Source organism: Lytechinus variegatus, chromosome 5 (assembly GCF_018143015.1).
Source record: "Lytechinus variegatus isolate NC3 chromosome 5, Lvar_3.0, whole genome shotgun sequence".
NCBI lineage: Eukaryota > Metazoa > Echinodermata > Echinoidea > Temnopleuroida > Toxopneustidae > Lytechinus > Lytechinus variegatus.
The window spans coordinates 24,492,070-24,511,746 of NC_054744.1; the positions used below are offsets into that span (position 1 = coordinate 24,492,070).

At 36.2% G+C, this 19,677-nt stretch overlaps 1 protein-coding gene across 2 annotated transcripts in view; it reads left to right on the plus strand.

The window, feature by feature from the left end:
• The window catches only part of LOC121415787 (ankyrin repeat and death domain-containing protein 1A-like), a 45,698-nt gene extending 26,781 nt beyond the window's left edge, over positions 1–18,917 (plus strand). For both annotated transcript variants that reach the window (XM_041609113.1, XM_041609115.1), the window contains 7 exons: positions 5,081–5,179; positions 5,912–6,010; positions 8,278–8,376; positions 9,651–9,740; positions 10,147–10,345; positions 12,559–12,681; positions 16,656–18,917. In XM_041609113.1, the coding sequence (XP_041465047.1) occupies positions 5,081–5,179; positions 5,912–6,010; positions 8,278–8,376; positions 9,651–9,740; positions 10,147–10,345; positions 12,559–12,681; positions 16,656–16,720 (774 nt within the window). In that variant the 3' untranslated portion in view covers positions 16,721–18,917. The remainder of the gene's footprint in view (positions 1–5,080; positions 5,180–5,911; positions 6,011–8,277; positions 8,377–9,650; positions 9,741–10,146; positions 10,346–12,558; positions 12,682–16,655) is intronic.
• The last annotated feature ends 760 nt before the right edge of the window (positions 18,918–19,677 follow it).

Here is a 19,677-nt window from a genome sequence, read left to right on the forward strand (position 1 = left end):
TACAACGCAGCAATTCTTTTGAAAATACAAGTCAAGTCACCGTGGACAGCTGAGAGGTTTTTGTCGAAAGTTGGTGGACCGGGACAGCAGATCGTCCGAAAATACGGACCGGACTAACAATTTCAAAAACATCGTTTGTCTAGAGTCCAGGACGACACTGCTATTTTGATTCACCAATTTTCGACAAAGACTGTTTTGTCAGTGATGCCTTTTTATTTTCTGTGTTGTAGAAAACGCCTGCGTAGTGATTGCGGAAATGCCCTTTAGTTAAAAAAAGAAAAAAATATATATACGTATAAAAAAGATCTAAGGCTGAATATACTGATTGCCGCGGTGCTGCTGAAAGCATTAACGTGTTGAGAAAACATGCTCTTGAGTATCTAGTTCAGTGTCTCTCTTATTTTATGTCTTGCCCGTATCGTTTTGACATTAATTTGTTACGTTAATGATGTGTTTATCTAACTCAAAATGCCAAGATGTTTTGTGAAGGTGGTGCACTTTCTTTGTGAGACGTTGTTTGCATGATAAAAAGAGTGTTGATTCCTGGCAAAGGAGACCGAGGCATTTACAGCGTCACAAATTGCTCTTATTAGACTTGATCATAACAAATCTTTGCATTACTTTGCGAATAAAATCTTTGTACCTGTGCCGGTGGTGACTATTTGATCGTTTCACAATCTGTGGGGGTTTTGTCGATTACTTTGTGTTTTCTGGACAAAGTTCCACTCTCAGATAAATAAAACACTCAGCACCTGGTTTCGTACTCATAATGTAACTTCTTTTTTTAATCATGGAGTCTCTGTTATACCCAAGGGAATTTAAAAACAATTGGCACCAATTCTTGATTAACAACAGAATTCTTGCAATAATAATAATAATTCCTTCTTATTAAGCAAAGGAACATAATGATTCCAATGTGATGTTAAGCATTCTTGTTATATTAAATGTGTGATGTTTTGGTCAACTTTCTTTACCAGAATTCAAAGTTAATCGAATGAACGATATAAAACAGTTCACATTAGGCAAAATTCGACAGAGATGACGTAAATAACACACGTTTTGCAAAATTTTGTCTGAAAAAAGGCATCGACTTGGCGATTATTCTATTATTCGACCTATGGAACGCTGACTGATTCCGGACAAATTTATGCCATGAATTGTTTTGTAACGAAACTATCACCTTTTTAAAAATTTTTTTAAACATCATTAATCAGATGATAATTTGAATCAATGTGATGAAAGAAAATGAGCCACCTTCCAAATGAAATCCGCAATATTTCATGTCTCACCAGTTTCAAAAGTTCTCTGAATTCCTGATTATTCACACAAGCTTTTAAGTGATTAATACCCTCCTATTAGGTTTCCCTTTTCTTCTTTTCTTTTCAATAACGCGCCATGAGCATATTTTTATAATGGATATCGGTGCATTACAAATTTTCACGTTATTATTATTATTTTACACCATAATTCCAATAATCTCTGCAAAAGTCGTCACTCAGATTATTCAGAATGCAAATGCCATGCATTAACATGATTAAGAGGACTAGGTTTCACAGGCGAGTTGGTCGCTTTTCGTCCGACAAATTTCCTCTCAATGCAATTGTTCAGTCGCTCAGCAAGTGAATAAATCTCCAAACTTTAAAAAACAAGGTTCGGGGTTCAATTTACATCGAATCACAATCGCCACTCTCTACCCAGGTGTAGTTATTGGTATCCTTTCTAGCATAGTGCACCGCATTTATACGAAACGGAATTTTTTTTTGAAAAGCAAACCAGATTCAGTTTTGATTACTCCACCATTCAAAATATAACATGAAATTTTACGCCGTTGTGGATTTTGTTTTCGTTCATCCTCGTTATTACATGCTAGTATCATAATTTTATTGTGGAATATTTTACACTATAAACAAATCCCGCCAATCATTGCACGAAGAAGAAGCATACTTAATGTTGGGAGAAATATCGCCAATAAAATATATATCGCCAAAAATGTGTATTTTTTAGCCATGAAAATAGTTTTTGCAAACACAAAAACAGATATTTCATTTACCCAATAACATGCATGTTTCTTTTTAACATAAAATAATATTTAATAAATGTTTCCTGCACCTTTTTAGCGTGAAATATCCGTTCTGTAAGAGCACCGTGTGATTACTTGTAGGAACCTTGCGTTATTAATCTATATTCACCCCATAATAAATGATGATAACACATTTGATAAGCAAATTTGTGAAGTGCAGGCCATGTAACACGCTGCCATCTAAAATGTCAGTCACGTCGGTGAAATCGTCGACTCCAGGGCCGCGTTGCGTAACAGTTACTATCAGTGGCGTACCGTGGGTCACGGCATTGGGGGGGGCACCAGCAAAAATTTCGGGTCACTTTGGGAGCGCGCGAAGCGCGCTCAGTTGTCAGGTATACTGACCTAATAGAGATATTTTAAGGACATGCAGTGCCATCAAACGAATATGTATCTCACTGATTAAATAATGCGAGCGCGAAGCGCGAGCTGAAAATTTTCGATATTGAGGGCTAAAATTTGACATTATAAGCAAATTGTTTTGTAATCATGATACATAACTGTCTCGTTAAACAAACAATGCGAGCGCGAAGCGCGAGCTAAAATTTTTGTATATACTGACCCTAAACAAGGAAATTTTTTAGGATTATATTTTAGAATCCATTAAGAGTATAAATATCTCACCATAGTCATCTAATGCTAGTGCCATCCTTTACTGATTTTGTTAGAATTACATCTAAACACAGTCATGAAGCACCTTTTGTAGTCATGTAATCATGATTATCATACGTATCTTACTAATCAAATACTGCAATCGCAAAAGCGCGAGCTGAACATTTAGGAAATATAGACCAGAAGAGGGGCATTCTAAGGGTTGTTTGTAGGAATTCTCTAAGACCCTACGTATTTGACTAACCAAATGATGCGAGCGCGAAGCGCGAGCTGAAATTTTTGTATGTATTGACCCCAAAACATGGATATTTTAAGGACTCTAGTTACGAATCCATTAAGTCAGAGTATACATATCTCACCATATTCATCTAATGCGAGTGCCAAGCGCTTGCTGATTTTGTTAGAATTACATCTAAACACATGGAGCACTTTTTGAAGTCATTGTAATCATGATTATCATACGCATCTCACTAATGAAATACTGCGAGCGCGAAGCGCGAGCTGAAAATCTAGGAAATTCAGAAATGAAGAGGGGCATTTCAAGGCTTGTTTGTAGGAATTCACTACGACCCCATGTATTTCACTAACCAAAAGATGTAAGCGCGAAGCGCGAGCTAAAATGTTTTGATATTCAGATCAGAAAAATTGACATTTTAAGGACTGATTTTAGAAGTTCATGAAGAGCAGAAATCTCACCAATCCACTAATGCGAACGTTAGCACGGACAGGAAATGTTTTATATTAAGACCTTAAAATAGGGCAATAACTTTCAGTAGTCATGAAAAAGAAGAATATATCACTACTTAAAACAATAATAACTCTAATTGCGAGGGAATATATTATTTTGTTGTATATTGATTTGAAAACGGCAGGCTTTAGTACATCAGTTTTATATGTCTCGTTAAAAAGTCTATGCAAGCACCAGGAACAATGAAGACACAATTAAGCAAAATAATGTTTCATAAAGTTGTGAAAATGCTTCCTATGTTATACAACATAATATAACACTATGATCAACAACAATTTCTTCTTTCCCCACTACGTTTCTCTTCTTTTTTCCCTCTTTTTCTCCTTTTCCCCGTTTTTTTTTTTTTTTTTTTTGGCCAGCCGATTGGGGGGGCACGTGCCCCCCATGCCCCCCTGTAGTTACGCCACTGGTTACTATTACAGTAAATTTGCTTTGCAATGCTTATCAGCCAATCAGAATCAAGGATTTCAGGGAAGTTAACATTGTACGGCACAGTTACTATGATAGTAACTTTTATGCAACGGGACCAGGCCGACCATAGCGACACACTATCGATTGGTTTGCAATCGGTTTCGTTGGTGTGACTGCTGCGAAACGATACCATCTACTGCAGTCGAACAATTTTCACCAGTGAAAGATCACCACAAACTCGTGCACTTTCAAAAAAAATATCCTCCCAACTGTTGGGTAAACCATTTAGGTTATGTATTTATAATATGAGCTAACAATGTGTCTGACATGTCATTAAAAAGATGATATCTTATTTGTTATGTGTCTTTCAATGCTAAAAATCTCAGAAATAAACTAACCTATGAACTATTGTGTAAAACAAAATTCTGTGTAAATTCATTTGGGATCCGTTCTCGTCTTACATCCTAAAGTCCCTCGTATCGTTAGACGGCTGAATGTGAAAGGGCTTTGACTTTATCTACTATTGTGAAAGTGGTCACGGGTCGTGCAGGAATAGGGTTGAACATGGACGATATTATTTTAAATTAAAATTGTTACGTTGCTCAACTGCATGGCCGCAGTGTGGATATGGTAATTTAGAGACTATATATAGTTATATGCCATTCATATTTATATCTGCATTTTCATGTATCCATATTTATACTTATGTATCTATATTTATATCTATCTATACATTTATTTATATCTATATCTCTATCTCTATCTATATCTGTATTTGTATATCTAATATCGTGAATAAACTTGCCCATGAAAAATGTTTTTTTTAACGTCATACTCGATCCCCTTTTAAAACCACCAAATAGGCATCTTTCAATGCTCCTTCTGTGTAGTATAATTACATTTTAATGTGATAGTGCAGTCTGAAATAAACGTTTTAAGCATTATTCTATAAACGATGTAATGAACACTGTAAAAACTGTGGTGTTAAAATTGACACCAGTTTGTGTTAATAGAAGACCACACCTTGAAGTGTTAAAATTACACCCTAGAGATTGAACATAACACCAAAGAGTGTAAACGTAACCACCAAATGTGTTGTAATGAAACTTATAGGTGTTAAACTAACACTGTCAATTTAACGCCAGTGTAAAATAACTGGTGTGGTCCTGTTTGTACAACAGTTAACACCACAGTTTTTTCTGTGTAATTATGTTTTTATTTTTTAACAGAAAAGCATGTCGGCGGCCCATCTGGCAGCGAAGAATGACCACCCTTCAGTTATCAAAGTACTTGCGTCGAATAAGTGTAATCTCAATAGCAAAGGGATGGTAAGTATTTCAAGAAAATTTACTGATCGTATGAGGATTTAACACAAAACTTTTAACATATTTTTCGGTTTTAGAGGATGATGTTAGTTATAATAAAAATGGTGATGACAAGGATGATAATTTTGATGGTTATAGTAAAAAATATTTATAATATACAATTACTAGTACTACTACTATACTTCTACTACTACTACTACTACTACTACTACTACTACTACTACTACTACTACTACTACTACTACTACTACTACTACTACTACTACTACTTCTACTTTTACTACTACTATACTACTACTACTACTACTACTACTACTACTACTACTACTACTACTACTACTACTACTACTACTACTACTACTTCTACTACTATACTGCTACTACTACTACTACTACTACTACTAGTCGGGCTACTACTTCTTCTCCTACACACAGTAAAAAAAAGTACTCTATTTAAGCCTGTCACTCTAACAACAAGTTGTTTAAACATTTTTGTAATTGTTTAAACTTTTTTAACAAGTTTTTAAAAAGTTGTTAGAGTGACGGGCTTAAACAACGTGATTAAAATTTAAAACAGCGGTTTTACAATGTAATACTATTTCTACTACTGCAATTAAAGAAAATTTGAATAACATTGAGGACACAAATCATTCCCTCATGTGATCGTATATGTAATATTACAGTGAACGGTTATAAAAATGTAATTATGCTGCGTTTCATTATCTTCGTCTGCAGCATGGGAACACTCCTCTACATGTTGCCTCCACGCTGGGTCACATAGAGAGCGTCAAAACCCTTCTTTCATGTCGGTGTAAAGTCAACGTAATCAATGACGTAAGTTGCATAAAATACAATTTTCATATTATATCCCAAAGCTGTAAATATACTCTCGTTTTTCGCTACATCAAAGCCCACACCAGGCTTGACTTGATTGCTCAAAAAGGGATATTCGTAATCGACGTAACCTTAAACAGAATACTACTTCATTCGAACCTATTATGACATCCATTTTTCCCCTTTTTTCGTTGTTTTTCTTCTGACCTCTGTATTCATCTTTCGGAGTGTTCCGTATACGTAACTACTTGATATATACGTAACTACTTGTTATATCACAAGAAATAATGCGCAGACAAGGTCATTGTATAGACTCGAGCACATCAGATAATATTTATATTTTCCAGCTATTACTTAATGGTTTTTGTCATTAACGACTCGAAGTTTGAAGGTTATTAGATGACAAAGAAAATTATGCTGTTAAAATTTCTTGAAGACGGACGAATCGTTTGATCCTATGTACCTTGACCTCAAACATGTCAAATGCCCATTAACTAAAAAACGCCATTACATTTAATGTTTGAAGGGTTAGGAGAGTGACTAAAAGCAATCTTAGCTATTATTTTCAGGAATTGTATCGTGCGACACCTAATCTCTTAAGCAATAATCTTTTTTTTTGATGATGTGAATGCTATCAAAATATATTTAGTTCTAAAGTGAACAGGGACGCGGCGACAAGGTATTTTGATGAAGGGGGGCAAGACGCCTTTAAAGTCATAGGCCAATTTTTTTTCTCTTAAATGATCATGATTGAAGGGATATCATTGCGTTAAACGGCTCACAATGGCACAGACTACTAATTTTCCTATATTTCTCAGTTCTCCCTTTGTCTCCTTTTCCCTTCTTTAATTTTAATGCCAGAGGGGAGGGGGTCGCACCCTGTCCCCCTTTGGCCCTGCCCCTGCCCTGATAATTCCCATAGGCTATAGATGGAAATTGATCAGACCAGATATTGAAGTAGCTTGATTAGTGACACTGATAGATCACTTAGCTTGCTAATGCAATCCAGACACCATAACCAAGGTGTTTTTGTCGGAAATAAACGCTCGATCATTTAGTTCACCGTAAGATTTCTCTTGGGGCATTCTGATTCGGTAACAATTGAACTGTTTACCAAGTTATCCACATCAGGTACGTGTGCTCCCCAGGGTCTCAATAACGAAGTATTCCATTACCCCTTGGGTGCATTCACTGGATTCGATTGTCTGGCGTATAATATTGCTATGTCTTGCAAGCATCTGATAAGCTTACAGGTAGTCAAGGAATTATAAGAAAATAAAATACATATTTATATATAGTGAAATGAGTCCATCAAAAGTTAAGTAGCTATGCTTTGGTATACATAATTAGCAGTAAAGTGTAATCTGTGTTTAAAATGAGTTCATACGGAATGTTATATTTGCGAGGTCAAATTATTGGTTTCGAAATTAATAAGTAAATAAAACAACAACGAATCACCCTTGCCTCCGCCTAAAACCACACCCACCACTACCACCACCGCCAAAACAACAACTACCATTACCACCACCACCACCACTACCAACACAAACACCACCGTCACAACCACTACCACCCCACCACCACTACTAACACCATCGTTGTAGAAATCGCCAAACCGCCAGCCTCACCACCACACTACCATTATAACCACCACCACCACCACCACATTCCATCACCACTGCCACTATGGTCAATTAGAACACCACCACTACAACAACTACCACAACTACCACTTTCTTGGCGCACTTGTCACAAACGTTTTCATCAATTTCCTCATTACCACCGTCTGTTCGCTACCGCATTCACCATCACATATACCTCTTTGCCAACCACATCCTCACATAGCACCAATGACCGTATAATCATCATGTAGGACACAGTGACGGTCCTTTGGCAAGGCGTCAATCCAAATTTTGACACTCTCCACCCAGGTGTTAAATGGGTACCCGGTAGCCTATGTAGTATGCCTAGCAGTGGAGTCTTAGAACTCTTGTTGGAATGCTCCCCAGGGAGTTGAGAAGGTGCATACATTGTATGCGGGCATGTTAGGATCCGATGACCGGGGTAATAATATATCTGTAAAGCGCTTAGAGACGTCGTACCGCTGTTCTAAGCGCTATATAAAAACGGATTGTTATTATTATTATTATTATGTATTATTATTATTAAATTTTGCAGTATGCAGACTATTAGAAAAACAACAAAACCAACATAAACTACAACACAACGTATCAGAATGAAAAACAGGCTTTACTTTTTGTCCACAGAAAAGAAGATCGGCTCTTCACGAGGCGACTGAGAATGGACTGGCAGATATTGTGGAACTTCTTCTTGTAGCTGGCATCAATGTACAGATCCAAGACAAGGTAAATAATAGATAAGTTTCTACAAATTAGTACCACCTGTTTTGATAACTCAGGAAAAGTTTATTATCAAATTGCATTAAGTTGTTTATGGAGTGTCATTTTATTTATTTTGATTACAAGTATTTCTATCATAATTATCAAAGAGACTAAATTGCGATTCGCTTTGCAATCAAATAAAAACAAATGAATTAGAAATGAATCATTCCCCCCATGTTATCCCAGGCAATTAAACTTATATTCACGAGTTCACCGTTCCTTCTAACTTCGATTTCTTGCCCTTTTGCGCCGGTTTACAAAATCGTCTGTTTTGATGAAGACGAATTTTATTTAGTCTACCTCTTCTTGCGCCCAGTATTTGAGTGCCGAATGTAAATTCAATGAATATCTTGTCAATAGAATTTGAACATATCTAGGGACATGGGGCTGCATACAAACGACAGAATCAATAGTCGCCGGGAGAAATGAAGATCTTTGTCAAGGTTATAAAGTACGTTCACACCGACGAAACCGATACAGACCGAGCGATAGTTTCACATTCGAAATAACGTAATGGGTGTTGATCGGTCTGGAATCGGTTTCGTTAGTGTGGCTGTAGTATCAGCACGAATGTCCAAATATCGTCTGTATCGATACCTCGTTATTTGTGCGATTTCCGACAAAGACTGGTTTTCAAAACGTATGCGACAGTGTGCGGCAATGATGCATGGGTAGCCAATGCAGTTATCATACTACATGATGGCTTAGTTATTTTGTGATATAACAACTGACAGTACTTGAGAAAAAGAGAGCAAAAAAAAAAAATGTGTGGAGGGAATTCACTTCCGTGAGATTTTTTTTTATAGCCATTATCTACAGCCAGGGGAAGGGAGGGGACGGGAGATTGGACAAAAAATGTGTGAGGTGTGAGGGCTAGCGAGGGTGTGTGTGTGTGTAAGGGTTAGGATAGGAGTGAATGCATTTTTGTGCGTGATATATATGCAGAGAGTGTAAGAGAGGGGGGAGGGATGGTCGAGATGACGAGAGAGAGAGAGAGAGAGAGAGAGGTGGAGGGGAGGATAGGAAATGCAGCGGAGATATTAAAAATGTTATAACATGAAATGAGAATACAATGGATGCATATTTTTCTTTCCTGCTTGATGATGGGCACCTTTTTATCTTACGAAATGAAAAAACACCAATATTCAACATTTTGTCATGAAAATATGAAAATTTCATGATAAATTATCATCTGGTGATGATTGTATCTTCCCCTCTTTATCCTTGTTAATATCTAGAATGGAAAGACTGCCTTATCAATGGCGGCCAGAGCAGATAATATCACCATTGTCGATATGATTATTAAGGCAGACAGGTACTTCATAAAGGTAAGGAAATTTCTGTAAAATCTAAGGCAAGTTGAAACAAAACTAGAAAGGAAAATGTGAATGATGCATTTAATGGAAATGTCCTAAATATCATGTACCATAAGAAGGGAAGTTTAGTAAGATAATACAATAGAAATGAATGATTGAGATTTAAAAGTTAAAAAGAACCAGCTAAGAAGCAATGAATTCAATACATCTGAAATTTTTGAAACTCGAGACTCGAAGTTTAGCAACACACTACTTTCATCACAGTTAAACCACCATCACTGTCATAATTGCACTATTAATTATCGTCACCATCATATCTCATCATTTAGAGATATCTTACTTGCATCCAAATGAGATAATTCAACAAATTTCTCATTTCCCTCTTTAAAAAAACCCGAACCCGTCCTGATGACACTAGCACAAGAGGAGACCAGGGGCGATCCCCGATCTGAACGTCCTCCAGTTCCGCAAAGAGGACCCCGACATCGCGGAGGTCATGCGTCCTATCTGCTACAAACTTGCCCATAAACAACTCGCTAAGGATGACTGCAAGCGACTCTTCTACTACTGGGGTTTTAAACCTGAACACATAACAGCCATCGAAACACAAGAAACAGGTAAATTCACAAAATACACCATAGGTAAAGTCAAACTTGCAATAATTCCACCTTCCGTGTAGTCGATTATTCTCCTGAAGTCAAAGCAATGTTTTTAGACCAGATTGTGCAAAGCACACACGAATAAAGATAATACCCCAATGCTTATGTAGCACATAATCACTGCCAATTAAATGTGTCCCTATATGCGCTCAATTGGATATTGATACTCTGGCTTTAGCCCCGCAGCCTTTTACAGCAAGGTGGCATTTCAAGGAATATAGATTCATGCAAGCCATTCACCTCACCTGGGTTGAGTGCGGCACAATGTGGATAAATTTCTTGCCAAAGGAAATCACGCCATTGCTAGGATTCGAACGCACGACCCTTGATATACCTCTTCTTTGTCGAATTTACCCTTTTTTCTGATTTTTTGTATGTGATTATAAAAGATTTGCCGCTTGGCAGAGAGTTGCTTGTATTGTGGAGATCATCATCATTCATTTGTTATTTTTTTGGTCTAATTCTTCACATTGGAAATTATTTTTCTTTTATGCTGTTGGGCAGCCGCAGCTGTGCAACTAAATCCAGCTATAATACTTCGATAAGTTAGATAATTTTCAAGTAAACAACGGATTGCTCGGGATTAGATAAAGACTCATTGTGCTTATATGATTATCGTTTTATGTAGTCCACTCTTGTGAAAATCCTATTCGCATTTAGTATAAATCCTATTATTTTTTTACAAAGTTGAAACGGGAATTGAAGATATCGTCCAAAATGTGTGTTCATTTAATTTCGTCAATAATTTCTTTTAATCTGTATTATCGTCTAATCGACTTTTGGCACGGACATCTGGGAAGCTTTGACCTTTTCTGTTAAATTCCTGGTTCCGGTTTAATGTTTATGATATTCGAACGCAAAAATAGTGACAAGTAATTTTCATCTTTGTCAACCCATTAGTTTTAGGTTGAACTGGGATCTATTGAATGGAAAATATTTTTCTAGCAAGGATATCACTGGATAATGAAAACTTTCAATTTTCAGATATGAATAATGTTACTTTTATATCGTAGGATTTGTCTACCGTGTAGAAAAGAAGATTTTATTATCATCGATTATTTTTTTCATAAGCTGATATGAAATTATTTCAACCATAACCATGATAACGGCAGTTCCCGTTTTTTTTTTATTTCGACAGTCCGTCGAAAACACGTTTTTACTCAGGCTTCGATGGTGAATAAAATCGCAAGTTTCAGGTTTCAAGTTTGGTTTGTTTAATTTCAACTCAATACATCGCATTGCACCGTATACAATATGGAAAAACAAATCCAAGAACATAAAATAATCAAATCAGTATGGGTGCGTCGTGGTCAAGTGGTTTTGACTCCCGTCTTACAAACCGAAGGCCGTGGGTTCGAATCTAACTTTAACGAAAGATTTATCCACACTGTGCTGCAGCACTCGACCCGGGTTAGGCAAATGGATACCCGGTAGGATTATTATAATCATGCACTAAGGACTGTTCAAAAATTGGTTACTCCAGATAACGCCCGGGGTATTTATTGTTGCGCTGCGTATTCCTTGGCAAAAAGCCATATTCCAGCTATCATTATTAATATTACGGTTAGCAGTTCGACCACTCATCAATATTAAACAATGCTATGTAAATATCAACTCTAGTATTCGTAGTATGTACTGATATCTGTTCTGAAGTTCTGACACGCTTCCTGTTATGCAATCATTATAGCAACGATTGAGAACACATGACTATGATGGCATGGGTAGTACACCTGGTTCTTACTTTTGGTGCTAAGTTCAAAGTGTAAGGTGTAATTTTGACACCTCATGATGTTGTCCTCTGGGGACACTAACTGGGGTCAACTTGAACACGACAGTTTCTTGTTTATTGTAAAGCCAATAAACACCTTACCTTAATCGATGTATTCGGGTGTGTAGCATGCATAGTGTTGGCGTCAAGTTGTCTGAGGCGGGGGGGGGGGGAGGGAGGTTGGGGTTTTTTCGACTCTCTTTTTATATGAGAAACATATCCCTCAAAACATACAAACTCGAAGTTGAATGATTATAGTTCAATCAAGTCCGCTCTGTTGGGGATTCAAACAAAAAGCGACGATATCAAGTGGCCTGATCAGAGGCGTAGGCGAGACAGAGAAATCGGGGAAAATATTGGCCAAGCGGGAGAAGAAAATCGAATTATCTGTGATTGTTTGCAGGTAAGCACTCATGGAAGGAACATGGGTACCGAATGATGTTGATTTGGTTACATGGTCTCGAGGATAACCCTATTAAGGAACTCTACGAAGGGCTTACCAACATAGACTGCAATAAATTGGCTGGTAAGTAAACACCTTTTCATTTTTTGTTTATATGTGGCATAAAGTGTGGACAGGGGTGTATCAAGTGGTGTGGGTAAGGGAGAAAGGTGTCTCTGGATCGCAAAAGGACAAAAATGGAGAGGAAAGGAATCAGAAGGTAAAAGAAGACGGACTCCGCCCCCCAAAAATGATAAATGAAAGTGTAAAAATAAAAAATGTAAACAATTTAATGAAGAAAGGGTAAATAAGTAAATAAATGAATGAATAAATAAATTAACAAATGAATGAATACGCAAATAAATAAATAAATAACGAATAAATAAATAAATAAATGAATGAGTGAATTAATGAATAAATAAATAAACAAATTAACGAATACTTAAAAAAGGAAAGGAAAATAATAGAAAGTGTGATTAACAAGATGCAACAGATAACGGACGACAAAAATTTTAACTGGTGAAATTTCAAAAATCAAAATCCAGGGTGCCAATTTTCAATACTTTCATTAACTGAGTTCCTGAATCCGTAGTGTGTATCGGAATGAACAATAAAAGAGAACAAATTTAGACTACAAGAGCAATCAAATGGTGAATGAATAGTTGATTTATTCTGCGAATGGGAATATTATCATAAAATAGGAAGCCGTTTTTATATGCCTTGTTTTCTTATATTCCTTCAACAAAAGGCTTTAGAAAAATATTTCTGTATACTTTCGATAGGGCTGTTCATAATCTTAACGTGGGATTCGAAGATCAACGTTAATTTCCTGCTCTGATCATGCGAATAAATTGTCAATCTTTTTCTTTTTACTGATATTCTTCTCATATTCTTTTAGTGTGAATATAATAAAATCCCTAATTTGTACATGACTCTGTGATAAATTGAACAAATTTGATGAACTGTGTATTCATACAAAAGTCACATCAATAACAGGGTTTTCCCCCTTTTAACGAAATATTAATTTCCCATTTGACAAAAGTCTCTACGTTTTCTGCAGTCCACTTCCGATTCTATTTGTCATGCTGGCATTTTCTCTCAGTGAACGCAAACTAGACAATGCCTGTAAGATTTTCGGCATGATTTAACGTGGAAACACGGAGTGAATAACAATCTGAAAGGTCGAATCCACCCTAACAAAAAGTTGATTTAAACAAAAAGAGTAAAACCAAACAAGTGCGCTCCCGCCACGCCCACCGTTGCAGTTTTATACAAATTGGCTGATCGCAGTGATACAAAGTATATTTTTAAAGAGTTTTATGAGCGATTTCATAGTTATTGAATCATCTAGCGTATTTTTTTAAAGTAAAATGGTTTAAAAAATATTTTGGCTATTAGATATTTGAAAAAGCGGTAGATTACATTGAAAAGAGAGTAAAAAATCGGTAGGTAGTCAAAATGCTTGAAAAGCGGTAGACTACCGCCAAAAGCGGTAGAGTTGAAAACTATGGATCAGGCGATTCATCATGGATGATGTTCTAGAAATAAAAATTGGCATTATATTCCGATTTGATAATAATAAAAAGCAACCAAGAAAAAAATTAAACGTAGACGTACCCGAAAAACTGCGCATTTAGTAATGAGGTCTTTGTCAAGAACACACAACTATTATCCTGAAAGATTATTTTCTCAGAAATAATCTAATTCCATATTTAGTGTATTTGTTTACACCTATGTAAAAACAAATCGTTATTATAAAGCGTATATATAGAAATTCCTCATATAAATCATTTGGGTTGTAATACTCTTTCAGGACATTTTATTAATTATGAGACCATCACGATTTCTTTTGGCCATAAATGAACAATATTTCTCCCTACTGAACTCAACAGTGTGTGCCACAGTGTGTTCATAGTGTGGGACACAATGTGAAATAGACTTCACACAGTTAAATTTGAGCACTACTACAGTGTGAATCATATCCCACACACTGTAAAAACTGCGGTGTTAAAACTGACACCAATTGGTGTTAATAGAGGACCACACCCTGAGGTGTTAAAATTACACCCAAAGATTAACCGTAACACCAAAGAGTATAAATGTAACAACAAAAGGTGTTGTAATAACACCTATAGGTGCAAAACTAACACCACCAATTTAACACCGGTGTAAAATAACTGGTGTGGTCCTCAATGTACACCGGTTAACACCACATTTTTTGCTTTTCACTGTCCACTATGTGGACGTACGGTGATCAATGATATAAACATGGTGTCCATAGTGTGATATTGTCTTCACACTGTTAAATCTGAACATTTGCATGGTGTGAATTTCATCTACACATAGTCCACTATGTGAAGACACTGCCGGGTGTCCACAGTCGGGGAAAGTGTGAATGATGGTGTGGAATGAATTTCACACTGTTATATTTCAGCTTTGACAGTGGGAATCACATTTCCACACCCCCTATTTTTCTCACAGTGTGAACACACTGCACTTCAATCTCTTTAGCATCATCATTCCTTGTTTTATTTGGTTTTATTTTCAGTGGAATGACAACTCCCCCGGTGTTTCGCAGAGAATTGCAATCGCACAGACATACACGTACGCCATGTACATGTTGCGTTATTTCGCTCCTCAAATAAAGCTCTCCTTTCCCCAAAACACCATAATTGGACCAGATAATACTTTTCCAAAACTAATTTAATGTGTATGAACCCCGCGATTATTCTGTGTCACCCTGAAAACTGACAAATCGAGACCGTTGGTCCAGAAATGTCAGTATAGCTTGCTAACGTTCAATAAACAAATTAATTACAGCAAAAGATTGGCCGAATGGGTACGTCATGAGATACTCCTCAGCGAGCTGATTTTAAGTGTGTCATGCTCCCTATCTATTATAGGTCCGCATTTCCCTGGATATGATACTTTAAATTAAATAGCAATGTTTCGGGAAGTGAGGGAGGGGGAGGCTGTTGGTTGGCTGATGATTGGGAATCTCAATTGAATTTGTGTGTATCACAAAACCAAATAAAAACGACAGTTATCTTCTTTGCTCTCATTTCGGAAGTGGGTTTCATAAACGGGGTCACGCTCTTTGCAATATCGGTTAATACGGAAACAAAGAGAGCAATATTTTGTTTTGAAGCTAGATTCTGTGCCGAATATTTCTCATACCTTCTGAAAAAAAGAAGCAGCATTTGACAGTATTTTAATCTTATTCTCGTTGGTGTTTTTATCGATATCAATGGAAATGAAAATAGATAATTGTGACAGTAATAATTTGAAATGCGTCAAACTTAGAAATATAAATCAATTATTCATTTTTACAAAATTTCAATTACGATTACTTGCAATATACAGTCACAATTTCCATGCATCTTTTGTAAACAGGAAATTGGTTGAAATTTTCTGCTCATATGTCTGTAGGCCTATACATGAAGGATTCTAAAATTAAACAGCTTTACGAAAAAAGCGAGGACATTGATAACAAAAAGCTTTTCTTGCACATTACACATTCTTTAATAAAATATTGTGATATCAGGTGCTGAAAGGTCAACTATTTTTCTTTACATAATGACGAATTTTAACTGATGAAAATTTCTAACGAGTTATGACAAATAGCAAAATTAACATTCAAGTTAAATGATTCCTAACAATTACAATCGGCATTTGAATATTTTCACTTTTTTAAGTTATATGATAGAAAATGATTGCGAAACCATTTCGGTGATCCATATTCCAGGAAATGCGTGAAGAAGGCATGCACATCTTTACGATCAGCTCTTCAGAACCCTGGGCAAATAAAGTCGCCAGGCCAAATTGGAATGACAAATATGATCTGATGTCACCGACAATCTTTCAAATTGGCTTGCTTTATCAATCACCATCCTTTCAAGATATACTATAGGGCCTATATTGCATAAACGGTTGAACGGCCTCGACCTAAAAATGTCAAATTTATTTTATATGTAATAAACGTCATACGCTTTTATTACATTCTTACTCTTGGTGTTATTTTGTTTTATGTTTCTTTTATTTTTCTTTGCAACTTTCAGAACAAATTCGGGCCAAAGAGAATAAAAGAGCAGAGGCAAATGGATCCAATTGTGTGCTTTCTTGACCACTCAATGAAGGACATTTTCTGATTTCATTGTGGCGCCCGGGCTATCATTATTGTGATCTTTGGCGTCAAATGAACAACTTACTGATGAAAGAATTGGAAGCGAATGTCAGCAGTAAAAGTTGATTAGATGAGGTTCTTTATCCAGATATTTCAAGGAAGTGAAAACTTCGAGAGAGGCATGTGAACCGTACTTCGAATACAATATACACCAACTACCATGACTCCTGAAAGGTTTCATGAAAGGTTTCGTGAAATCATCATGTTCGTCATGATTTCCGTAAAGACGTTGGTGTTTGGGGAGAATATGGTGATTTTAAAGATTAAAAAAGAATATACTGTATACATTAATATTCACCTGAATATGATATCACGTGTGAATAATGCAGTATTAGGGGCTTCAGTAAATTAATGCATATAACCCACAGTATTGTGTAAGAAGGTCAACCGTTATTCATTTTAATATTTAATTGCTGAACGTTTATGTATTTATTTAGGTATTTCTAGAAGTATAGAGTAAAGTTATGCTTGTTCACTAGTTATGTACTCTAAAAAGAAATAAGAAGGGCCTACTAAATCAGAACTTTAGGGGTTTATTCAGTGACTGCACTTCCAGGGCTCCGTAACACAAAGATTAGCGATCAATAGCTAAATGAACTGACCAATCAATATCAATGTCACACGCGCATTCGGTTTAAGATGCTGACCAGGGACCAATCAGTGCGCTTCTCTCATATTTGCAATCCATCGCAAACCTTTGTGTTACGGAGCCCTGGTGTTGATTTGATTTGCAGCACCGCGGGTGCTAAAACAGCATGTGACGTGCTATGTTTGAACACCCAAGGTGCTGTTTTATCACTTTAGAATCTCAAGTGCTGAAAATCACCAACGGACGTGCTGTCAAGATATACGAGTTCCCTAAATGCTGAATTAGCACTTTTTTAAAAGAGTGTATACAAACAAAAGAAAGATATGAGAAGTTTGGGTCGACAGCCTGAGACAAAAGTGGTCTTCAATATAAAAGAAGGATCTGTCTCTTCAGAATCTAGTGGGAAATCAATCTTCTGCGCAGATCCACCATCGCGACCGTCTCTTTCTTTATTACGTCACTATCCAAGAGGAAGGCGCGGATTGAGTTGCACTATCTTATTAGACGACTCCTGAAGATGTGGCGCAACGTACGTGCATAAAAAAGCGCCATATTGTCAAAACACTGGGTCCTAGTTCACATTCAAAGGTGAACCAGATACCATATTGTAACCGACCTCTCCACAAATATGAATAATTCAATTCCAGAGGGTCCTAAAACCATTTTTTACGCTTACAAATGAAATGTAACAGATTTTTGTATCTTTATCGGAGTAGGAAATACTAGATTGAGGTGATGTAACATAATCATTTATTCAAACTTTAGACAAATACTAATATTTATTGGAAGACAGGTAGATACTCAAGGTGAGTGTGGTTCAGATAAAGAAAGAAAACAAAGCTACATTGATCTCGGGGTGGAAAGGGATGGGTCCATTTCAAATTACCAAAGATTTACATAAACCCAGGAACATTTTTCAAGCTTAGGCCTTTACATGAACTAAGTTCCTTTTAACCCAGTTATGTTAGTCGTCAGAACATTCAAGTCCATTTACCCCTCCTAATTGTCTGAAAAGTATTTTTTTAAATGCCTATAGAGTCTTTTCAATATTACACACCCTCCTCGAAAAAAAGGATTCGAAATTATTTCGTGCTCTTTGCTGCTGTATTGCGACACCTGGGCCACTTCGTCATCATGACTCTTAGTATTAAAAATAAATGAAATTTGAGATAAATGAAATGTTGCTCAAATACAGCATATCCTTCGAGATTTATCAAAGAATTTTAGCATTAAAATTGAATCGAGAATTCGGTTAGTCCCTTACTACGTTCCACCTGGATTAGTGAATTAAGAATAAATACTAATACATTTTATAATATTCATCTCATATTGATATTTTTGAGTGAAATTCACATTTCTGCTGGCTGGTTGACCGCTTTGATAATCATTGCAATAGTGTGTGTTGCTTATCATGATTACTGGAAAATGAATGATGAATGATGGGTGAGTTGTGCTCAAAAGTTTGTGGACCCCACCAAAAAATACACTCCTTCATGCCGAGAGTGGAATGTAGACAGCAGCACTACAGTCATGACAATGTTCGGCGAGCCCAGAGAAACAAACTTTGTTGAATGTAACCACCTGACTTCACAATTCAATTTTTAAATTATGGTAACACTTTAAATAAGTTCATTTTTTAATGGAGTTCACTAATTTTTTTTAGCACAACTGTATATTATATAAACAAGATAAAGATAAACAAAATAAACGATATATCTTTACGATGAAAGATATATAAGACGGAATATCACATTTACTTGTCCTGTTTATAGTGGAAGGGAGGGGGGGGGGGGTTAAAGAACAATTCTGTAAACGAGATGGCAAAATTGCCCGTGGTTACAGAGCGGTCAGCATGGCAGGTCGTTCTGTCTTACATGTAGTCAAATAAATTGGTCACTTTTGGAGATTACAAGCTTGGCGCCAGTCTAAAAAAAGATAGGCCTACAGCTAGGAAAACTTGTTTGTATTCTAAATTGTCGGAAATACATAATGTGTGTATGTATATATACATGTACATATATATATATATATATATATATATATATATATATATAAATATACATATATATATCCACACATACATGTATTAAAGATGTCTAGTTTATGTTATTTGCCTGAACGTGACAGAATAAAATCCTATAGGCAAATAGTTAGAATTATTGATCTGTATTATCTGCATGTATATAGCGTACAAAATGATATCATTTTTTATTTATATCATTTAAAATGATATTTTGGCTGACGTAATCACGTCAATAAATATTACCAGTGTGCGCCCGGCTGACGGTAATTGTGCTTGTTGTGATTT